At 36.5% G+C, this 23,980-nt stretch overlaps 1 protein-coding gene across 1 annotated transcript in view; it reads right to left on the bottom strand.

Annotated features, from left to right (window-relative positions):
* Lmbrd2 (LMBR1 domain containing 2) overlaps positions 1 to 23,980 on the bottom strand; it is a 46,640-nt gene that overhangs the window by 11,788 nt on the left and 10,872 nt on the right. Inside the window, exons 4-13 of the mRNA XM_036207198.1 lie at positions 22,027 to 22,122; positions 18,052 to 18,219; positions 16,997 to 17,207; positions 10,072 to 10,146; positions 8,781 to 8,894; positions 7,939 to 8,122; positions 5,216 to 5,397; positions 4,548 to 4,681; positions 2,955 to 3,060; positions 2,379 to 2,476 (exon numbers count right to left, since the gene is read on the bottom strand). Of these exons, the coding sequence (XP_036063091.1) occupies positions 2,379 to 2,476; positions 2,955 to 3,060; positions 4,548 to 4,681; positions 5,216 to 5,397; positions 7,939 to 8,122; positions 8,781 to 8,894; positions 10,072 to 10,146; positions 16,997 to 17,207; positions 18,052 to 18,219; positions 22,027 to 22,122 (1,368 nt within the window). The remainder of the gene's footprint in view (positions 1 to 2,378; positions 2,477 to 2,954; positions 3,061 to 4,547; positions 4,682 to 5,215; positions 5,398 to 7,938; positions 8,123 to 8,780; positions 8,895 to 10,071; positions 10,147 to 16,996; positions 17,208 to 18,051; positions 18,220 to 22,026; positions 22,123 to 23,980) is intronic.

Below are 23,980 nucleotides of genomic sequence, written 5' to 3'. Positions count from 1 at the left end.
TGTATGTATGTCTTTGAGTAAAGCTCCTCCTTTCTTTGAAACAAACTCACATTAGCACATTAACATCACTATGTAGCTAAGGCTGCTCTCAAAAGGCAGAATCTTCCTGATGCCCCTTTACAACATCCATCACACCACCATTCCCAGCTTAGAAAGAAACTTTTAATGCATTTTCTTCTTTTGTGGTGTGTGTGTGTGTGTGTGTGTGTGTGTGTGTGTGTGTGTGTGTGTGTGTATCAAACTAAGGTGCTGGGCATTCTATGCAATAAGTCATTGTGCTACATATCTAGCCCTATAATGATTATTTTTCAACAATCTTCTTTCTGATTTCTTATATTAGGATTTTATATTTGACAAAGCATTATCCTAATTTATATTATTTTGAGCCATAGAGCCATTTAATCTCAAAATGCTATAATATTCTCAATATGACAACACACAGGAAAAGACGTACTTAAGTTCATGATATTCCATTAACACTTATAAAACTTTTAAATGTGAAAATATAGAATCAAAACAGCATTAAACATATAAATCTGCTATTGTTTTTTCTACCTTAAAGGCAAAACTCAAAACAATAGTTTTAGTGTCAGCTTGAATTAGTATTTTTATTAATATTAATCATATTAATATTTTATCTTTTACTTTATGTTTTTCTCTTGAAACAGAGTCTTGCTATAGCCCAAGGTGATTCTAAACTTGAGATACTCCTGCCTTAGCCTACAAAACCCTGGGATTGTAGACATGCTCCATGATTGCTGTGGATATCAATTGCTCTATATGCTATGAATGTGTTGCTCTGATTTGGTTGATAAATAAAATGCTGGTTGGCCAGTAGCCAGGCAGGAAGTATAGTATAGGCAGGACAAGCAAAGAGGAGAATGCAGGGAGTGGAAGGCTGAGTCGGGAGACACTGCCAGCCGCTGCCATGAGAAGTAAGATGTAAAGTACCAGTAAGTACAAGCCACGTGACAACTTATAGATTAATAGAAATGCGTTAATTTAAGATATAAGAAGTAGATAGCAAGAAGCTTGCCACGGCCATATAGTTTATAAGTAATATAAGTCTCTGTGTGTTTACTTGAGTCTGAGCGGCTGCAGGCCCAAGCAGGGCTGGAGAAAACTCCAACTACACGTGATGCTCAGCTAAGTCTTGTTTTAAAGTATAATCTTTTAGTTATTTTATTTATCAAAAAGCAAAAATTTTTAACTTGGCAGAGTAACATGATTGCTTATTACTCTAATGTTAGTATATTAATGTTATTTAAAATATGTATGCACTAACAATATAACATTTAAATAAAAGTTAATAAAACCTACTTTCAATAGAAAAGCAAATTATATTAATGAAATGTTTTATAAATTTGGACATATCTTGGGACACTGAAGCAGTAAGAAGGGGCAGAAAGAATATAAAGGTGAGAAATGTGTATGAGAAAGTAAAGAGACAGGGTGCTAAGGCAAGCATATCATTCCATTAACTTTTTTTTATTAATTTTCATCTATGTATGCAATGAATATGATTATATATAATCCCTACTTTCTCCCTCCAACTGTCCCCATACTTCCTAATACCTCCCAACCTAACTTTACATCTTTTTCTAAAACAATAATCCACTAAGTTCAATGAGTGCTTCCCATATATGCAAGATATAGGCCAGCCACTGGAACATGGGAAACCTACCTCAGCCTTGAAGAAGAATATCTCCCTTCCAGAGCACCTATAAACTGTCAATTGATCCTCAGGAAGGGGTGGGGCCTGGAGATCAATCCCCATTTCTGTAGAAACTATTGCTGGCTTGATCTTGTATAGGTCTTATATGGGTAACTATGGTTGGTATGAGTTCATTACTGTAATAGCTTTAACCTTTTTAAATCTTACCTTTGCCAAGATTCTATAAGCTTCTTTGAGCCCACAAGAAGAGTAGCCTGTGCCCCTTCCAGGCATACAGAAGTATTTCTCTTATGACTTAATACGTACTTCCTGATTATAAGTGCCCCTCACCTGACCATTTGTGTTGGCTATCATCTGCAGGATTTAGAAAACCAGCAACAATTATGGGAAAAGCCCAGAGACTAAGTTGTGTTACTGTAAAGAAGCTAGATGTAAAGGGGTATTATAAACCATGCTGGTTGTCATTGTCACAGCCCAGGACTTTAGAGTTAGCATCCTGTAACTAATCTTATCAATCTGCAGCCTACATAACTGTAACAGAAATGACTCAAACACCAAAAAGGGCCTTTCAAACTATCCAAGTTCCCATAACCCTCCCAAATTACAAATAACTAAAACCAAGCCAGTAAATACTCAATGGAGTTTTAAGGGGAAAAGATACCTATATCCAACTAAGAGCATGAGAAAAAGTAAAGTTTCTTACCTAAAGTATGTAGCAATGCAGAGAATTACCACCAACATAGGATAATATATATAGAATCCATCTGCAATAAAGGATAAAACTTTCATGGAACCCATGATCTGAAGAGCAAGAGAAGAGTTAAATCAGCATAGTTCCATATTTTCATTCCTTCCCATTATTAGAAAGTTTACCCACAGGAAGTTATATCAACAAATTACATGTTTCAAAATTTAGAAACTAAGTACTTAGTATGAATTTCTTAAACTTCTTCCTGTTAAGGCTTTCTTCTAAAGAAATCTAGTATTTTATAACTACTACAAAACCAGAGGCACTAAGATTATACATATGTTATGCTAATATAAGGCAGGTTTTTAATGTAGCACATCTAAGTAATCAATATGAAGAAAAAACAATTTATATAATTCAAAAGGAAAACCAGTTTAACCCCATCATTTGTAATTACATGCATAACCTTTAAGCAAAGGCTTTAGTGATAAAAGAGGAGTTCAATAATGCTACAGAGCTTGTCTACTGACAATAGAAGATGACTCATAACACCGTCTGACATAGATAATGAACCTAAAGAGCCATACTTACAGATGTATATGCAGTTGGCTGGGTATTCTGATGAGAGATGGATGAATCCATATGGGTCAATCCCAAGAAGTTAAGACATAAAGGGGGAGTCAAACGGCAAAATAACCTACAATAAACATTTAAAAGCACTAACATATATATTTTAAATATAACAAAATATATTTTATATTATAGTGAAATGTATTTAAAAACATTTCAGATCGTTGTAACTATAATTTTTATCTATTTGCATATTATATATTGTTTAATTATCTATGTGAACTGCCCTTACTGGGGACACATTCTAAAATCCAATCACATTTCCTTTAAGAACATGAGTGCCTATATACTTAACTGCAGCCTCAGGGTGCCTGCTTTCAGCATTCTGGCTAAGATCAAGTATAAAATGAGTATGTAAGATACTCATTTTATACTTGGAGAACTGTGGGCTAGAAGACTGAAAAAGTTGAAATATAAGAAGGTAATATTGACAAGGGTTCTTTTGTAGTGGAGAAAGCTCTGTGTTGGTGGTGATAGCTATAGGAATCTACACACAAATGAAGGATGAAATGTAAGAACTAATTAAAGTCTACAGTGCTGCTAACAGTAATGCACAGTGTAAATTTCCTAGTTTGGTATTGGACAGCAACTACAGATGATGTCACCACGATGAAAAGCTAGAGGAAGGTTACACAGTGTATCTGTAACTTTCCAAAAATTCATGCTATAGCTTAAATATGAAACAAACCTCACAGGCTCATTTGTTGAAGGGTTCCCCTTCACTGGGTAGCTCTGTTTTAGGAGATGGTGTAACAGTTAGGAAGTAGAGCCTAGCTAGAAGAAGCAGGTCACCTGGTGTTAGGAAAGGAAAGATACCATGTTTGGAGTCCTATTAGTCTGTCTTTGCTTCCTAGGTACGATAAGGTGGATAGCTCTGTTTCAATACACTCTCCTTGCCATGAGTAGCCTCACTTCAGGTCCAAAACAATCAATACCAAGTAACGGTATACTAAAATCTCTGAAACCATAAGACATAATAAAGATTTCTTCCCCCAAGCAGTCTGTGGCAGGTATTTTGTAACAGCCACAAGAAACTGACCCAGTAGTTTTGATTTTTTCTATAAGACAAAGTTTTGACACTAGACATTACTTTGAACTTCCCTAGGTCTAGCCCTTATAAATACCTAACATACCTGACTAGTAATAAGTAGCCTGGACTGATTATATATAGCTAAAGCCAGCCCTCTAAATTTTTCTAGGAAAGAAATTTTCCTTTTAGTGTTCATAGAACTTCAATTGAGTTTTAGACCACTGACTTTTAAAACACTCTTTACACCTAACATAGCCTCAAAACTCTCAATTGTTCATATACTAAGTTTCAAATTGGTAAATTCAGGTTCACTGTCTCTTTTTCCCTAACATAGCATTTGTATTTTAGCCATAAACTTCAATCAAAATTTAGCTGGTGATCACAAATACTCATCTGATAGTTTAAAAAAGAAATCAATTAGCTTACAGAAATGTATGTTCATGTAACATCCATAAACAAGAAATAAGAGAGCTATAATTAGCATTTAAAATGGAAACTTTTTTTCTAAGCTCAATTCTACTTACATGCCACTGAAAAGAAGACTGTAAGCATCAGTCTGATGATGTGAAGCCAAGTAGTAGTAATTAAATACTCGAATTCTGAACACAGTAGAGTAAACACAGATACTTAAGAAGAAGATGGAAAGGAAGCAAGCAATCTGGAAAAAGAGTTAAAACTTGATTTAAGACTTTATTACTTTATTTACTGCCACAAGAATTATCATTTGCCACAGCTATATTTACCGATGTTCTAAAATATAAATATAAATACAACAATAGTTTCTTTTTTTAGTAGCTAAGATGAAATTTTGGAAATAAATCTACATTTCAACCAGCTCAACCTCTTAAATCCAAATTTTGACTCTGAGCCTTAAAGGAAACTGTTTACCTATTCTCTTGACAACTCTACAGGAAGACAGTAAATTACATAGTTTCATTGACAGAAGAGAATCAAAGTGACCTCATAAAATGCTTTTCCACTATCCTACACTTCTTCATTGATCTTTACAGCTCCTAGTATTTACAGTCTGGGTAAATTGATGAACATCAGTTTTGGAAGTCTGAATAACAGCACTTTGGGAAACTCCACTGCTTTCATTCTTACTAGAAGAAATATACAGGGAAAGATACAACAGTTAAAGCTGCTTCTGCGTGAACTGATATATATTCATGACCAATATGAAAAAACTGACCTCAATGTAAATATAGTTGTATGTTTTTTCTGCCAGCTGTATGAAGACGGCAAAGAGAGATAAGACAGGAGTCGTGCTGAAGAAGGTGCACTCTGACCAGACAACGATCACAGAGAAGATGGACAGAACCACAGCAAGGATCCTGTGAAACCATGGCCGCAACAGGCATTCCCAATACCATTCTGGAAAATACAAGAAAAACACATTCAGGAGAACAAAATCAGTAATAGAGTATTTATAATCTTTGGAACTAACAGCCAATCACACAACACAGAGAAAGGCAGCAACAAATAACCAACAGCAGTGTACAAACTGATCTGCTCTGATGTAACTGAGGAGAGCATGACATCACCTTTGTGGTATTCCTGCAAACGATACATAAACTGTATCTAATCATGAGGACATGGTAAACTCCAACTTGGGAACAATCAATAAAGAACTAGCCTATGCTGTCCATAAACATCAATGTTATAAAATACACAGAGGCTAAAACACACAGAACTGTTCCACATTTTATTTAAGACTCAAGAAATATGATAACCGAATACAGTGTGTGGGCTTTAGATTTTTAAAGAATATCAATGTCATAATTAAGCAAAATATGCATAAGGTATGTAAGTAATAGTAAATTATTAATGTTAATTTTCTAATTATTTTAGAGTTACACTTGAGAAGCTGTATTTTTAGAAATTCCTAGGAAACAAAAGGCCTCATGTATGGATACAGGTCTGAAAGACTAAGGAAAAATGTATGTAGAGAAAGAAAGCAAATTAATTAACACATGAAGAACTTTATTATATGAAAATAGTTTGTGAAGTTCTGGTTTCATTGTCTGAATTTCAGTAAAAAATAAAGGTTCAAAGAAAGTTCAATCAATTGAAAAAGATTTCTATCTATTCCATTGAAGACTGAACCCGGGGTTAGTGTACCCTAAACATATCTACCACTGAGTTACAGCTTGCAACAAGGCTATATTTTCACTTCATTTATTGAAAAGCTAAGGTCCAGGCTCACTGTCTTTTCCACTGTACCCTCAGTGTAATTCCTGATTATTTAAACATCTACCTAGACAACTCTTTCTTCATTGTCTTCATCTCCTCCAACGAGCTCATCTTCTAATACCCCTCTTTGACCTGGTTACTCACTCCAGTGGTCTTTCCTAAACCTTTTATTGCTAACAACAGCAATCTTTCTATGTCGCCCAATCCCACCATCCTCATCCCAAGCAGTACCTTCATCTGCATCCAATCGTACTGACTATCAGGACAAACACAACACTTATTCTTTTACCTCTTTATTGTTACTGAACAATTTGAATATCTTCCTTCCTTTCCCAGCTCAGATTCCACAGTCCTTGAGGATAAATACTCCCCAGTCTAAATTCCTTTACCCTCTCTTGCTTCACCATATATGCTTGGTTAAAGCACCCTGTCTGACCAACTCCTTGGTTCCTCTGAGTCTGTATACATGTACACTGTAGATGAAAGGCCCGTCTTTACTGACTATTCTCACTTTAAATTAATGCCCCCTGCACACAGGCCCTCAGCACAGCTGGACAGCTTACTATAATTCTCCATTTCCCCGTGACTATTTTGTACTTTCTTGAAAACTCTCCTCTGTATTTATTGTCAGTAATTCCTAAGAGCGTGTAAGCAGTCAGGTGACTTACCACCATTTTTACTACACTTTCTCACTTACACTAAAGCTATATGTCTGTCTGTCTCACCTCCTAATGCAAGGCCATTCTGTTCACTGTTCACTATTCCATCTCCTCTCTATTATCCGTGAATACTGCTCCAGAGCTCTCTACGGTTTCGGTAATTTCCAGCTCTATATTATTCTCCAGTTATAAGCTATGCTTCAAATCCCCCCCCCCCCCACACACACACACACCTCGCCACTGACCACAGCTATTACCCTTTTCTGTTTCTTTTTAGTATTTATTCATTTATTTATTTTTGGGCTCTAAGCATGTTGATCATATATGCAAATTGGTTTATAATTATATTTTGTATGTGTATACAGATTTAAAATCATAGACATAAATATATTAAGAAACTTCAAAAAAACTTAAAATAATTATTGTGTTGAGAGAAAAGCTACCAAATATTATGGAGACAATATTTTAAATACTGTTGGTGAATTTGTAGAAATTTCTGTTAATATTCAGAATGCTTAGTTTTTAAAGTATAGCTAATTATTTATACTATCAATAGTCCAAGCCATGATACACATTTATAGTGAGATTCATTGTTAGTGAGAATGGATATTATAACCTATTTTGTAATCAAATATTTTATCTGTAAATCTTTTTTTTTCTTTAATATCATAGCTCCTACATCTATAGCTCAGGAACATCATGGAAGAGGAAGCAGAAAGATTGTAAAAACCATAATACCAGGAAGTCCATAGTGAAACAATCTTTCCTATAAATGGCCATATCAACAAGACTGGAACAATGGTAATATCAATGGGCATGTTAATTTAGAAGAGGGAAATGTCATGGGGTCCCACCCCTAGACAAAGAACTTCAAGCAACCAATGACTTCTGGGAAAAGGAGAATTAGAAATAAAACAATTATTTTGGGGTAAGTTTATCAGATATCTAATATTAGCCTATGGAGCAAATCAATATACCAATAAAAGTTGGTATTATATTGATGAAACATACATTTTTCTTGTAGAAAAATCATCAACTTTGGAATTTATGTCAAACTACATACCAACTGTAGGATTATAAAAATATTGGATAAATCGATTTTCTGGCTCAGGTGATTGAAAGGTGTGAACAAATTGATGAGTTGCACTAGTTTCATTTTTTGCTACATCTTCTAGATAGAATGCCTGTTCCAAAAGAATCTGCCATTGCACTTGAGTTCGACGGTGTCTTTGAACTGAATAAATAACCTTAAAAACAGAAGAGGGATAAGCCTGTCAGTATGACTGAACTTTCTGCTAGAGAATGGGAGTTTGTCTTTGTATTAATAAAGTATTACTAATGGCATTTTCTAAATGTGGCCAAGGATGTTAATGTTCTGAAACGACAAAATACTTCCTCATAATAGAACAGGTATAATTCTTATAACCAATTGCCAAGAGTATCCTTGTCCAGAAACACAAACATTTCAACAATGATAAGAACAAGATCAATAGTTTTGGATATATACTTCATTTGCCCGCATACATGTTTGGAGATGGGGATGCTCGAATGTACGATTGTGGGCATGTGGAAGGCAGAAGGTAATATCAGGTGTCTTCCCCAACTATTTCCACCTTAGATTTTGGCACACGGTCTCTCACTGAACCTGGCTCTCGCAGATTAAGCTAACCTGTGTGGCCAGTGGTCTGCTTAGCTCAGCCCCTGAGCACTGGAAACAGGTGCACACCACTATGCCTGGCGTATTACGTGGGTGCTGGAGATTAAGCTCAGCTCCTCAGACTTCAGTTGCAAACAGTTTAACTGCTGAGTCAACACACACAGTCTTTTTATCTGAGCAGTAATTATACATCTAATTCATACCCTCTAATTGTGTATAAAATAGCTACAATTAATAATTAAGGTTACCTGTTTATGCAATTTTACCAAGCTTTTTTCACTTGGGTAGGTATTACGCTTTTCATCAAAATCTTCATAATCATCCATATTTCTACCCATCTTTTCCTGATAATCTGTAGGGCACTAAAAGAAAAACATTTTATGAAATTTAATAAATCTTTAGTAAAAATCTAATAAATCTTTAATGCAATTTTATTTTCATTAAAAATCTTTCATTCTTGAAAAACTTAATTTTCTTGAAAATATTTTCTTTTATTGACATCTCTAATTGGTAGATTTTTCACTAGCTAACATTTGCAAAAAAAAAACATTTCAAAAGTATGTTAAGTTTCTTCTTATTTCTACTAATATTTATCTTTATGCTTAGATATTCTAGCTGGAGACTGGGAAAGGCAAGGGAGCTTACCTACATGAAGTAACAACTATTTGAGAGGATTATTCTAATAATAGGCACCTGATGAAACTTCAATTATTTTCCTAAATAATAAAGAAGAATCATGAAAAACTTAACATGCAAAAGTTCTGAAAGCCACAGCATGCAGAAAGAAATATATAATTAGGACTATCTGCCATACTGCCAGTTAGTTATTACCTATATGGAGTTGTGCAAGTTCATTAACCTTCCTAAATAGGTCTCAAAAACAGCAAATATGAGAAATGGTTAGAAAATGTATGACTATAAGTTTAACTAAAGGAACAGTAGCTAATAACAACCAGTAGAACAGATTTAGAATACAAAAGAAAAAAATTCAGTGGTAACTTGGGTATAAAAAGGTAATTGTGGAATTGTTCATATAATTATTTTAGAAGCATAGAAATACACTTGCAATTCAGTACAGCTCCATCAAAATCATAGCAATATGGCATATTTATTAAATATCCATGTAATTTATTTCATAACACATATCATAAAATTACATGTGAGAAGCTGATTGCAAGAATTATTGAGACCTCCCCTTACTTTCCTACAGGAGAGAGCCTTTAATGATAACACACGATGGTACAGTAAAGATGTACCTCAGGCACCACACCATGCAATAATTGCAAGTTACTCAACATTATGGCTATCTTCATATTTCAAGGGAAAATGCTGTCAATAATAACCACCAAATTTACAACAGCATAAGAAAATTTCTACCTATAATTTATTCTGCGTTTATGGTAAAGATGTATATGAGAATCCATCTGGAAAACTTCAATCATACGCTTTTTATCATACTTTTCTCATGTGAAATATTAATTTACAGTAGACTATAAGATATATTCACAAGAAATAGAGGAAATATTACAATATGATTACCTTTTTAAGTATTGTATCAACACATTTTCTCAATGGGTGGTTATACTTAATGCTTTCATTTACTTTACGAACCTCCTATAAAAACAATGAGAAAATAAAAATATTTAGAGTTCTATAAATCAGACATTTTAAGTGATAATAGAATTCACAGAGGATCTGTCAAGTTTTATGTTTCTAAGAGAACAGGGTTAAATTATTCCACATTGCTGATCAAAATCAATGATCTCACTATCAATTAACATCAGTTACTATAGAAAGCAGAAGAGACTTAATGCTTCACAGAGCATTCACTGCTTCCCAATAACTCACAACTTACTGGCTGGTTCCTGGTTTACTGAGACCACACTACGTGTTGGCAGTGTGCTGGCTAAAAGACTATCAGGTAAGATGAGAAGATGTGTGACAGTGCATATTGACTGCCAACTCCCCAGCATCAAGAATCACCGTAAAATAAAATCTAGGGCACATCTGTGAGGGATTTTCTGCATTGTGTTAACTGAGGTATAAAAAAAATTCCATGGGCTGGGGTTGTAGTGTGCGTTTAAAGGAGAAAGCTGACTGAATGGAAGCACTTTGCTCGCTGATGTAGACACAATGTCAACAACTGTCCCAAGTCTTCCTGCCGTGAGGCACTATACCCTCAAATAAAACTGTAGGCCAAAATAAATCCTCTCTTCCTTAAACTGCTTTCCACAGGTATTTTATCCTGACGATAACTAATGTAGAAATCTGGTAGATGTGGGATCATTATTGTGATAACCTGACCACATGGCTCTTTGAAACTGTGGCCTAGAGAGGCCCTACAACTGCTACAAGCAAAGCTTAATGGACCATTCTGGGAGTTCAGAAGACAAGAATATGGAGAAAAATACAGATGTGGAGGACTGACTCATGAAGTTACAGAGGGGATCAAGGGCACTATAAGGATCTGGGACAGAGGCCAAGCTTACTTCATTCTGGCAAAGAATTTGGCTGTATTCTGCCCAAGTCCTGAGAAGTTGAACAACACTGAATTAAAGGTAATGGACTACTTTAATTAATTTATGTATTGTAAACACAACATATGTAAACTTAGGTAAGACTTTGATTTCATATGTAACTTCCTTTCTTCTTTATTGCTTGAGCGTTTCACACATATATCTAATGGGTTTGGTCAAATCCATCCCTCATTCATTTTAATTCCTTCCTTATGCTTTCCACCACTTCTTCCTCACAACTTCATGAGCTTTTTTTCTTAAGTCCACTGAGTCTACTTAGTGCTCCCTGAATGTACAGGGAAGTAGGAACATCCATGGGGGATGTTCTCTCAGGGAACCCTATCATTGGTAGCCTCTCAGGGGTCATGTCCTTGAAGAAAACCCCTCTCCTTATCCCTGTAGTGATGAATTACCAAAACAGCTCCTCGGCTATGGGTGGGACTTCATAGCCCCTCCCCCATTTATGCTGGGATTCTGGATAGTTTGATCTTCTGCGTGTAATAACAGCAGCTGGGACTCCATGTGGACTAATTTCTTTGGTGGAGGCAATTTCAAGAGAGCAGAGCATTCAAGTTGTGCCATGACTATTGCTCACTGTTTTCACTCAGTTCTATGGTGAGAGATCAAAAAGATATGGATTGGGTTTGGTGAAGAAAGTATATAAACTATAAAGTTAGAGGGATTAGGAAGAAGTTCTGAGGACAAGAACTGTTACACTGGAGATTCTGTGAAAATACAAAATCATTTGAAAAGAAAGACCCTGAACTAAGAATGCCACTAATGGGTTTCCTATTCAGAAAAATGCTCTAAGCAGACAGAAACCACAGCAGCAATGATCCAAAGGGGAGGGGCTTCATCTTGGCCTGGCAGTAGAACTTGGCATGAAGGATGAAAGAGTAAAAGGCTCACAGAGGCATGTGCACGGGTTCCAGAAGACAGCAGGCAGTATGGGGCAGGGCCAGACTCCCTGTAAGAAGGTTCTCTGGGGCTACTTGTATGAAACTGGGAAGGTGAAGCCTAAGTTGAAACGGAAACTCAAGGATGTTGGAGATGCTAGGACCATGGGAAGTCTACAAAGGAAAGTACTGTCATATACCAGACCAGTCCAAGAGAGAGACTAAGTGTGTTCCAAGTGGCAGAGCTGGAGGAGAGGAGCTATGCAAGCTCTTCAGAGCCCAGATAATTCCATCATGAGCCCCAGCTGTCTGACCCAGAATTACAAGATTTAGTATTTTCCTGTAGCATTGGTCTTGCTTTGGTATAAACTTTCCTTACTATGCCCCATTCTTTCTTTTGGGATAGGAATGTTTAGTCTGTGCTATCAAATGTATGTACTTCTTTTTGATTGTACAGGGACTCACACTTAAGAGATTGCTCATATCTCAGAAAAGACTCTGAGCTTACACTTTTGAACAATGTTGGAACTGTTAAAGACTATGGAGACTTTTGAAGTTAGACTTAATGTATTTTGCATTATGAGATGACCACAAGCCCATGGGGACAAAGAGTGGAAGGTTCTAGCTTAAAAGTGATCTGTTTGGATATCACATTGACAATGGGTAGACTTGTTTTGGCTTACATTGATTGCCAACTTGACAAGATCTAGAATGACCTTGGAGACAGATCTATGAGCATGTCTGTGAAGGATTTTCTACACTCGGTTAAATGAGATGGGAAGACGCTGCTTAAGCTAGACTGAATAAACAGGAGAAAGTAAGCTATGCAGCAACATTTCTTGCTCTGCCTCCTGACTGGACACCCTGCAGTCTGACACTTCTATCACACACCTTCCTTGCCATGATGGACTGACTGTCCCTTCAGATTGTTAGACCAAATAGTCTCGGCTTTCTGTAAGTTGGTTCTCTGTTATTTTATCACAGCGATGAGAAAAGTAACCAATGCAACAAGGGATTGCCAGTCAATTTCACTGACTAATATATGGTGATAAGTATGTTCATGAGTATTAAGGCATAAAAGAAAAGAGGAAATGGCTCAGTGGGTAAAGTAATGCTACGCAAGCATGAGGATTTCAGTTCATATCCCCAGAACATATGTAAAAAGTCAAGGATAGTGATACTCTCTTATAACCCCAGCACTGGGAAGGTGGAGACAGAAGGGATCCCTGAAACTCAATGGCCTGCCAGTCTAGCTTCAGGTTCAGGGGGAGACCGTATCTCAAAAAGTAAAAGTGGACATCAACCAACAAAAGGTGTGCAATATTGACCTTGGGCCTCCAAATGTGCACACATATGACAAACACACACTAACAAGTAACCACACACACATAGAGGCAGGTGTAGGTTAGGAACAGAGTCTTTGGAATTAGTATGTCCTAGTTATCAAAATATCCTATAATATTTATGAAATAAAATGTTGGAACCACTATTCTATGCAAAAGAAAACAAAATAAAACAAAACAAAAAACTCTGAATGCCACAGGCCTGTAATAAAGAGAGAACAAAGGGGATTTTAAAAGAACTTTTACAGTATTAGAGAAGGGCTTTATGTGATAGGCAATAAGAAGCAGAGAAATTATCTGATATACTAAGAAAATTGTGAAAAATTTTATATGACAGAGTCATCTTAATATGTGAAGCTTTCTTGTTAGCAAACATAAAAAATAAAAATACAGAATAAAATTAGCCTATAAATATGTAAAAGGATTTTCAAGCTTCCATAAAATTATAATTCCAAATGAATTTTCTTATAAAATTATAAAACACTTATATCATGTAATAAGATAAGCTCAAGCTGAGCGGTGGTGGCACACGCCTGTAATCCCAGCACTCAGGAGGCAGAGGCAGGTGGATCTCTGTGAGTTGAAGACCAGCCTGGTCTACAGAGTGAGTCCAGGACAGGCTCCAAAGCTACAGAGAAACCCTGTCTCGGGGGGGGGGGGGGGGGGGGGGGGAATAAGCTCATACAAAAACCACCATCATAAAGCACCATCATATACAGTAAAAAGTGATCAATTTGGAGAGTAATTTACCAGAAACCATGAAAACCTAATGTATTCATACTGTGAATAATTGATACCAACAGACAGTACTCCTGTAAGGCACCTAGCTTACTGAAGAAAACAGACAATTAAACAAAAAAAGATACAGAAATGCTATAAAGTGCAGGGTGTTCTGAATGAGACAATTCAGTTTAGGAGTCTTTCGGATGAACTGATCACTTAAAGTGAAACAAAACAAAATGAGTAAGTCGGTCAACTCAAAGGAGGAGCAAGAATATTCTAAGAGGGACAAGAACAGTGAGTACCAAGGTCTCCAGACAGAAGCAAATGAGCTGTATCCCAGAAAGAACAGCATGACTACAGAGAAAAGGACAATAAAGGCCTGATTAGCATGTGATCAGGCTGGAGAAACAACAGCCAAGACCTCCCAGATATCCTACTAGCAATTCATTTTGAAACATGTTTGTTCTAAATACATGTAAGATTACATTTAATCTTTATTTTTAGATTTTTGATTTATTTTTCTTATTTTTGAATAATTTTGAGACAAAGTTTCTCTATATAAGCTCATTCTGGACTTGAATTTGTTACATAGCTCAGGCTGGCCTTGGAGTCACTTTCCTGATTTATCAGGAATTACAAGCATCTTTGCTACTATGCCCAGATCACACACGTGTTTTCCAAAGGTCACCCTGGATGCTATTACATTATATCTTTCCATTTCAAAGTTGCCTTAAAGTTTGTAGTTAGCTCAAATTTATTTACTTTAAACATTAACTATATAATCTAACCATACATGTGAAATAGTATGTTTTCCCTTGAAATTATTTAGCCCCATTAAACAAAAGCAGGGACTGAAATAGTTAACTTTTCACATTTGCTATCTGGTATAAAGTTAAGGTTTATTCAATAGTTAATTTTTAAGGTTTGGGAGATATTTGAAATATTAGCTTGTTTAGGAGGCCTTACCCACTAAACGTCCTGGTATTTGATTAGAATCTTGTTAGCTATCACATTCTAGCAATTCTTTAAATCCCTAGTCAATTTTTTTTCTGCTCTCTCTCCAGATTTTGTGAAGCCTCTCCATATTAAAGTACTTCCAGTATACCATCCACTTTTATCATATACAATAAGGGAATGAATGTATAGTCTTGTGTTCTAGATAGTTTATACAGTCATGGGCATAGTTCTGCTCTCTATGTAGAATAGTTGTTTTTGCCAACATCCATTAAAAAAGAATGCTGTCAGCCAGACATGGTAGCACAGGCCTATTATCTCACCCTAACCTGCATAATGGCCTAGTAAGATCCTATCTCAAATAAAGGAAAAATAAAGAAAAAGGAGGAGAGTGAGGAGAGTAGGGAAGAGAGAAAGAAAGGAAAGCCATGGGGAAAGAATAGGAGGAGAGAGGAGGGGAAGGGAGGGAAGGAGGAGAGGGAAAAAGGATGCCTTCTTTTTTACATGGAATTTATTTCTTATAAAAAATATTTAACTCCTACCACTCTCTACTGATGAATAGTACACTGAAATAAAACACAAGGCACAATGCCAGGTTTTAATTTTCATGTCTTATTCCTAAGGGATCCTATCTAATAACAGAACATCTCTCTACTTCATTCAGACATCGTTGGTTCATCTGAGCTGGCCTGAAATCCCAGCTGCTCAGGAGGCTGAGGCAGCTGGATCACAAGTACAAAGAGAGTTCATAGCCGAGGTAGACATCTTTGAAAGACCTGTCACTATCTGAAAAAAATGAAAAATAAAAAGTAAAGAAAAGGTTGGGGATATAGTACAGAGGTATGCAACCACTGAGTGTATGTGACACACTTGGTTCACTTCCTAGTACTATAAGTGAACAACAGACTCAAACAATACATTTGACTTGTATTTGCTGAAGAAACAGTAAATGAACTGGCAAAATCCAAATTCTTCAAGTCTGCAACAACTTAATTTAATACCAACTCTTCGACAGAATACTATCAAGTAAAAATTACCTTTTTTCATCAAATGTAAATGTTTAATCAAATTTAAGTCTTTAAATACTTACAGGTTTTCTTCAGAAGTGTCAAATTGTATATCTACCAAACTAAATGTAAAAATGTTCATCATGGCTCTCAGAAGAAAATGACTTTGAAACCTTGTTCTTAGAGACAACAAGGCTGTCTGAGCTAACCAGTCTGTGGTACTTAAATCATAGCAGCCTCATGTTGCTAATACAGAAGGCTTCCTGAAGAATTCTTGTTTCTCAAGACATGAAAATGAAGTAAGTTGGGAACAGAAGATTCAGAGACAGAAAAAAAGGATAATAGTTAAGATTCGGGGTCATCCAGTAGTCTCCCACCTTTTCTCAGACTGCGATACAGGCTTGCCCCCACTCACTTACACCGTCTACACTTGCTTTCAGACCACATTCACCAAGCAACCACAGTAGAGACCACATGGCAACAAAGCCTCAAACATTCACCATCTGGCTCTTCATATTTTAAGTGTGAACTAAAGTTAAATCCCTGGCTCCTCTTATTAGCTAGGTATACAGAAGGAAGTTACTTCAACTCCCAGGACTTCATTTTCTTCATTTATAAAATGGGAGATTAAAAAGAAAATGTCTTTTGTAAAGTTGTAAGAATTATATAAAGTTGACCCTTGAAAAACAAATTTGAACCATGTAAGTCCACTTGCATACATATTTCTTTTTCTAATCTCTGACAAGTTAATAAAACTCACAAAGATCAGCACAACCTAGAAATGTTGAACAACTTTTCAAATTAGGTGCTATTGACAAATTATATATATATACATATATGTATATATATGGCCAATTTTAGCATTTACTATCATAAAATAGACATCTACCACAAAAGTTGAAATTGATCTGTACTCATTGACAAAACATTTACAGACCACACATGGCACCATTTGCAGTCAAGAGAACAGTCAACAGAGACAGAGTATTAGGTCAGAGTCCTTTTGTAGGATTAAATTTGCTTACCTCCATTACATCCTCCAAATTCTCTTCTGCATCTGCTTTCTCTGTCATCAGTTTTGCTGCCTTAAAGTAAGTCTTCATAAGTAGATAACCCCTTTTGGCTCCATTCCAATATGACCGAGGAATCTCCACCAGGCCATACCCCAATAATAACACAAGAAGAAACAGACCCCATGTGTTGGCAGCAGCTATCCCAATAGTCTGAAGTTGGTTCCTGAGAAACAGAAAACATAAGCAGATATCTGTGATAAATATGAATTTTCAGGAAACTGTCCAAAAGGATAAGTAGGATTTCATATGAAGAAATTTTCAACTCTTCTTTTGAGTCACAGCAGATAATCCATGTATTTTAATGTAAAGTCAGAATGTGACTATAAAAATAGACTTTAATATAGGAAACACTGGTTCAATTATACTCAGAATTAGAATATAGGATAATTCATAGCACACAAACAAACACACACGCAAACACACAAACACACACACACACACACACACACACAAAAACATTTTTCACTAGGTGCTTTCTACTATGAGACCTCTGTACACAGTTAAATTAACTTGTGTTATGGTTGACTTACACCAACAATAAAACCAATCTATACTAGTCTATACATAAATTTTGGGATAACATATATTAAAAATCATATACAAAAATGGATTTTAATTTATAGAAATACTTGAATACCTAAATGCCTAAAATAACATTAAGGAAAACTATTCTGTCAAACTACAACAAGGCAAATAGGAAAAAAAAATAAGTTCCTGTGGGGAGAAAATTCATTTTGAGCATTTATAAAATTTAAATTTCTATTAAAAATATTGTTCTTTACCATACAGTTATTTATCAAAACATTTATTCACCACCTAATAGCTATATTTAAACATGTCATTCCTGATTTTCTTTCTTAGTACTATGCATTATTCAGATATTCTTTGAGGGGTATCTATAAGATATATAATCTGGTGTGAATGTTTACTTATATGTATGCAATAAAAGTTAATTGAAAACAGTAAGAACATACACAGAACAATGTTAAAAAGACTACTTTTCTTACCATTCTAAATGCAAACGTGGGTTTACAGCCACATAAATTAGGAATGCTCCAAATATCAGCAAGTAAGTGCCATAATAGATTGCATTCTCAATCAGGGCTGTTTTTATCTTTCCAGTGATGGAAAATCCTCCAGATCTTGCATATGACTGCATAAAAGGTAACAGAATCCTAGTTTGATGGAAAATATGATTAAAAACTCAATTATGTATCTTCATAATCTTAAAATATTCCAAGTACATGAATCTCAATGTATAATTTTCCTCCCCAATAAATTTTATTATGAGTTAATTACATGTTAATACTGAATGAACCATAATAAATAATTTTTTTCTTTTCCTTCCTTCCTTCCTTCCTTCCTTCCTTCCTTCCTTCCTTTCTTTCTTTCTTTCTTTCTTTCTTTCTTTCTTTTTAAAGTTTTTTGAGACAGAGTTTCTCTATGTAACAGCCCTAGGTGTCCTGGAACTCACTCTGTAGACCACACTGGCCTCGAACTCACAAAGATCCACCGCCTCTGCCTCCCAAATTCCCAAATGCCGAGATTAAAGGTGATAATTATTTTTACAGTATTTAATTTTAGTCAAAACAAAGGTACTAAAGCAGGAGACAGCAAATGAGGGTGCAATGGCATGCAAAGGAGAACAGCAAGAGTGACTTCAGATTCTCTAAAAGGTCTAAAATTAGGCCTTAGTGTCCTCAGGAAGAGGTCAGAGTTGTGGTATACGACTATAATCTTTTCACTTGGAAAACTGAGACAAGAAGATTGCTGACTTTGCCGACAGCCTGGGATATATAGTTAGATCCTGCTTCAGAAACAAAGACATAAATGACAATATAATTCCTTTGGAGTGACTTTGGACTACATCCACAGAATGAAGAAACTTTTGATTTTTTTTTTTTTTTTTTTTTTTTTTTTTTTTAAGCACAGGATTTCAGATGGGGCAAAGATCTGCTTGAGCACGGGGCAGGTGGGAGGGCGGGCTCAGACCCAGGACTTCAGGACCTCCACAACACAGTGCATAAAAACAGACAGGTGGATCAATGAATTGAATTGAAAACCCTGATGCAAATCCACACACCTATGAACACCTGATTTTTGACAGAGAAGTCAAAACTATACAATAGAAAAAGAGAGTGCATCTTCAACAAATAGTGCTGGTAAAAACAAAAACAACAACAACAAAAGAAAAAAACAAATAGTGCTGGCATAACTGGATGGTGGCATGTAGAAAAATACAAATAGATCCATATCTACTGCCATGCACAAAACTCAAGTCCAAAAGGATCAAAGACCTCAACATAAATCCAGTTACACTGAACCTGACAGAAGAGCAAGTGGGAAGTAGCCTTGAACGCATTGGCACAGGAGACCACTTCCTAACCAGTAGCACAGACACTGAGATCAACAATTAATAAATGGGACCACATGAAACTGAAAAGCTTCTGCAAGGCAAAGGACATCATCAATAGGACAAAACAGCAGCCTACAGAATGGGAAAAGATCTTTATCAACTCCACATCTGAGAGAGGGCTGATCTCCAAACTACACAAAGAACTCAAGAAACTAGACATCAAAAAACCAAATAATCCAATTAAAAAAGGGGATATAGATCTAAACAGAAAATTACCAACTGGAGAATCTGAAACGGTCAAGATACACTTAATGAAATGTTCAACATCCTTAACCATCAGGGAAATCCAAATCAAAACGACTCTGAGATTCCCTTTTACACCTCTCAGAATGGCTAAGATTAAAAACACTAATGACAGCTTATGTTGGAGAGGATGTGGAGTAAGGGGAACACTCCTCCACTGTTGGTGGGAGTGCAAACTTGTACAGCCACTTTGGAAATTGATATGGTGGTTTCTCAGAAATTTGGGAATCAATCTACTTTAAGACCCAGATATATCACTCTTGGGCATATACTCAAAGGAAGCTCAATCATACCACAAGGAACTTGCTCAATTACATTCATAGTAGCATTCTTTGTAATAGCCAGAACCTGGAAACAACCTAGATGTCCCTTATCTGAGGAATGGATAAAGAAAATGTGGTACATTTACACAAAGAAATATTACTCAGCTGTTAAAAAACAATGATATCATGAAATCTGAAGGCAAATGGAAACTAGAAAAAAATAATCCTGAGTGAGGTAACCCAGACCCAGAAAGACAAACATGGTATGTACTCACTCATAAGTGGATATTAGGTATAAAGAATAACCATGCTATAATCCACAACCCCAGAGAGGCTATATAACAAGGAGGGCTCAAGGTGGGACACCCAGTTCTCCCTGGGAAGGGGAAATAGAAGAGATTTTTGTGGGTGGACTGAAGGCAGGTGGGGATGGGAACATGAGGGATCATGTTGGGAGCAGTAGAGTACTGAAAGAAATAACTGGAAAGTTGGGGGGTGCATTTTAGGGATAGGCAGGAAACTGGTGCAAGGGAAACTCCCACAAATCTACAAGAATGACCCCAGCTAAGACTCCTAGCAGTAATGGATAGGTAGCTGAATTGGCCTTCTCCTGTAATCAGATTGGTGACTACCCCAAATGTCATTGGTGAGCCTTTGTCCAGTAACTGATGGGAACAGAATCAGAGTCCACAGCCAAACACTAGGCCAAGCCCGGGGACCCTGCTGAGGAGAGGGAGGAAGGATTGTATGAGCTGGGGGGGGTGGGGGAGGGAGAGGTGGTCAGGATCATCACAAGGGAACCTACAGAAGTAACTGGCCTACTCATGGGAGTTCACAGACTATGGACTGACAGCTAGGGAGCCTGCATGGGACAGGCCTAGGCCCTCTGCATATGTGTGATGATGTGTGACTTGGTCTACTTGTGGGACTCCTGGCAGGGGGAACAGGGCCTGTCTCTAACACTTTGGCTGGCTTTTCGGAACCTGTTCCTGCTGCTGGGTTGCCTATCCCAGCCTTAATAAAAGGGGGGAGCTTAGATCTACTTCAACTTGATATGCCATGCTATATTGGCACCCATGGGAGGCCTGCCCCTTTCTGAAAAGAGATGGCAGAGGGGTGGATTAGTGGGGGGAGGTGGGGGAGGAGAATGGGGAGAGCTGAAGTAGGGATGTAAACTAAATGAAAAAATTTAATTAAGTTTTAAAAAAGGATATAACGGTAAGCAAATGGAGACATCAACTGGAGAAAGTTTATTTAAGTGTCCCTGTGTAAGCCCAAGGTTCCAAACAGCCAGCTCATGCACTAAGGACAGGTCCCGGTCCCACAGCCTGGATGCCTCCCAAGCAGTTCAAGCTATTCAATTGTCTCACATATCCAGAGGGCCTGATCCAGCTGGGGGCTCCACAGCCTTTGGTTCATAATTCATGTGCTTCCATTCGTTTGGCTATTTGTCCCTGTGCTTTTTCCAGTCTTGGTCTCAATTCATGCTCTTACAATCCCTCCTCTTTTTTGACAATTGGACACCTGGGCTTACACAGGGACACTTTGCTCAGCCTGGAAGGAGGGGACTGGACCTGCCTGTACTGAATCCACCAGGTTTAAATGAATCCCAGGGGAGTCTTGGCCCTGGAGGAGATGGAAATGGAGGGGAGGGGCTGGGGGGAAGGTGGGGATGGGAGGGTGGAGGACAGGGGAACCCATGGCTGATGTGTAAAATTAAAACACAAATATAATAAAAAAAAAAAAAAAAGAAAAGAAAAATTAAAGAGCAGAAACCAAGGGAAAAGTGATGACCTTAGAAAAAGCGCTTTCATGTAATAATAGAGCTGAAGGAGGACTGGATTGAAGGACAAACAAGGCTAACATGGAAGAAAAGAGTCACAAGAAAAATTTTCATTTCTATTTTGTATTTTTGTCTGCTTTTTTCCTCTTTCCTTTCCTTTTTGCAAAGATAGGAGAAATTTGAGTCAGTAAAAATGGGATATATACATTTCAAAATATTAAGGTTCACCAAAAGTTAATCACTTTTAGTCAAAAATGCATACTTCACTGCCACTTACCACGTTAAAAACTGTGATGTCCAATAAACTACCCTCCAGAAAATTGGCATGATCCCGTCTGGAATGTAACTCCATGGCTTGAAACATGGGTGTTGTCTGTTATAACAATTTTAAAGTCAATTAATCACAAATAATTATTTCTTAAGTGAAAGTTCATATAAATTTGTGAGTAGCAAAGTTCATTGGCATCAAATTAATAATTACTGATCAAATCATAATACCTCAGAAAAATTTAAAAACAAAGCTGTCAAACAAAAAACTGTACATGAAAGGAGCAAAACTGTTTACTCTAAAATATCATTTAAGTTTCCAATTTCCAGTGTATTTTTAGTTATTTGGTGAAAAGCAGCCCTAGTATTTAATTAACTGACTGGTAGTGTGGAAATCTTTATAAAACAAATAGATTTATGGAACCAAATACTCAATGATTGCACTTAAAATACACTCATCCCATTTGTAGGGCTGGCTATATTTTGTCCTTTATTGTTACATAGTAGTGAAGGTTGGAATAGGAATTTAATAGGAATTCAATATAACAGAAATTTAGGTGATTAATTCCTGAAAGATGAAATGCTAATTAGACACTCTATCACTTCTGCAGAGATAAGCACCCCATCTATACACAATTCTGTTCACATTTTCTAATGAAGAGTCTCTGACCATAAATTCTTCCATTTAAAAGTTTTCTAGACAAGGAGGCTATCTTTTTAATTCAAGGACTTCTAAATCCTCAAGCTATTACTGATCTACATCTAGTTTTTAATGGTGATTCAAAGAAGAGTACCATCGTACCTTTACTCAAGTTAGATGTTCTTGCATGTATATGTGCACGCTCGTGTATGTGAAAGCAAGGTCAGAGGATGTCTCAGCCTTGGTGTATCATCCTCAGGAGCACTATTTCAACCCTTTGAGACAGGGTTCCTAATTGGTCTGGAGCGCATCAATTTGGCTACACTGGTTGTTGTTCAGTGATCCCAACACTGGGATTACAAGTGCATGTCACCAGGTACAACATTTCTATGTAGCTTCTGGGGACCAAACTCAGGTCCTTATGACTGTGAGGCAAGCACTGTATTTACTGAGCTATCTTGCTAGGTCCTATATTTTCTTTAAAAGCTGCATAAAGAAGCACCTAAATACTCTCCAAAGTACTGACAAAAGTTTCATGTCAACATGAGTAAGCTTCTTATGTGGAAATTTAATAAGGATTTAATATAACTTTTTGAAATTTTGAATATGTTTACTCATGTGAAATTATGTTTCTTTTAAACATTATTTTTAATTATGTGTATGAGTTTCCATGTATGTGTGTGTGCACGCACATGAGTGCAGGTGCTACAGAAGCCAGAGGTTTTGTCTGTTGTGAACTGCCCAACATGGGTGTTGGAAATTGAATTTGGGACCTCTGCAAGAACAGGAAGTGCTCTTAATTGCTGAACCATCTATCTAGCCCCTATGACGTTTCTTAAGAATGTCTAATATGAGAGAAATACCCTTTATCACAATAACCTTAGTTTAACTTGTTTCTGTTTGGGGGTTTTAAAAACAAGGTTTCATGTAGCCTAGGTTAGTCTTGAACTATGTAGGTGAAGCTGGCCTTGAACTCTTGATGTGCTGGGGTTACCAAACTCTACTTGTGTTAACTCTTGTAAATTAGATGACATAGAAAATTTACTTCTTGGGAATGTTCATGACTTTTATATTTAAGATAGAGTGTGATGAATAAGAGGTTTTAGATAAGGGGTGGAAATAGACTAAAATTTACGTCCTCAGTTTCTCACATCCATACTGTATACTGATGTAAATTTTAAATGTGTATGTAAACACCAGGTAATATAATAAAAACACTAGCAAGGATGAAAGTAGGAGGAACAATAGGAAATAAGGGAAACCAGGTGGTAAGACTATCAATTGAAATATTGCAGTATTATATTAAACAGGGAAGTAGAAGGAA

Source organism: Onychomys torridus, chromosome 15 (genome assembly GCF_903995425.1).
Source record: "Onychomys torridus chromosome 15, mOncTor1.1, whole genome shotgun sequence".
NCBI classification, from domain to species: domain Eukaryota; kingdom Metazoa; phylum Chordata; class Mammalia; order Rodentia; family Cricetidae; genus Onychomys; species Onychomys torridus.
The sequence above is the reverse complement of the archived record's forward strand: the minus strand, read 5'-3'. Positions and strand labels throughout refer to the sequence as shown.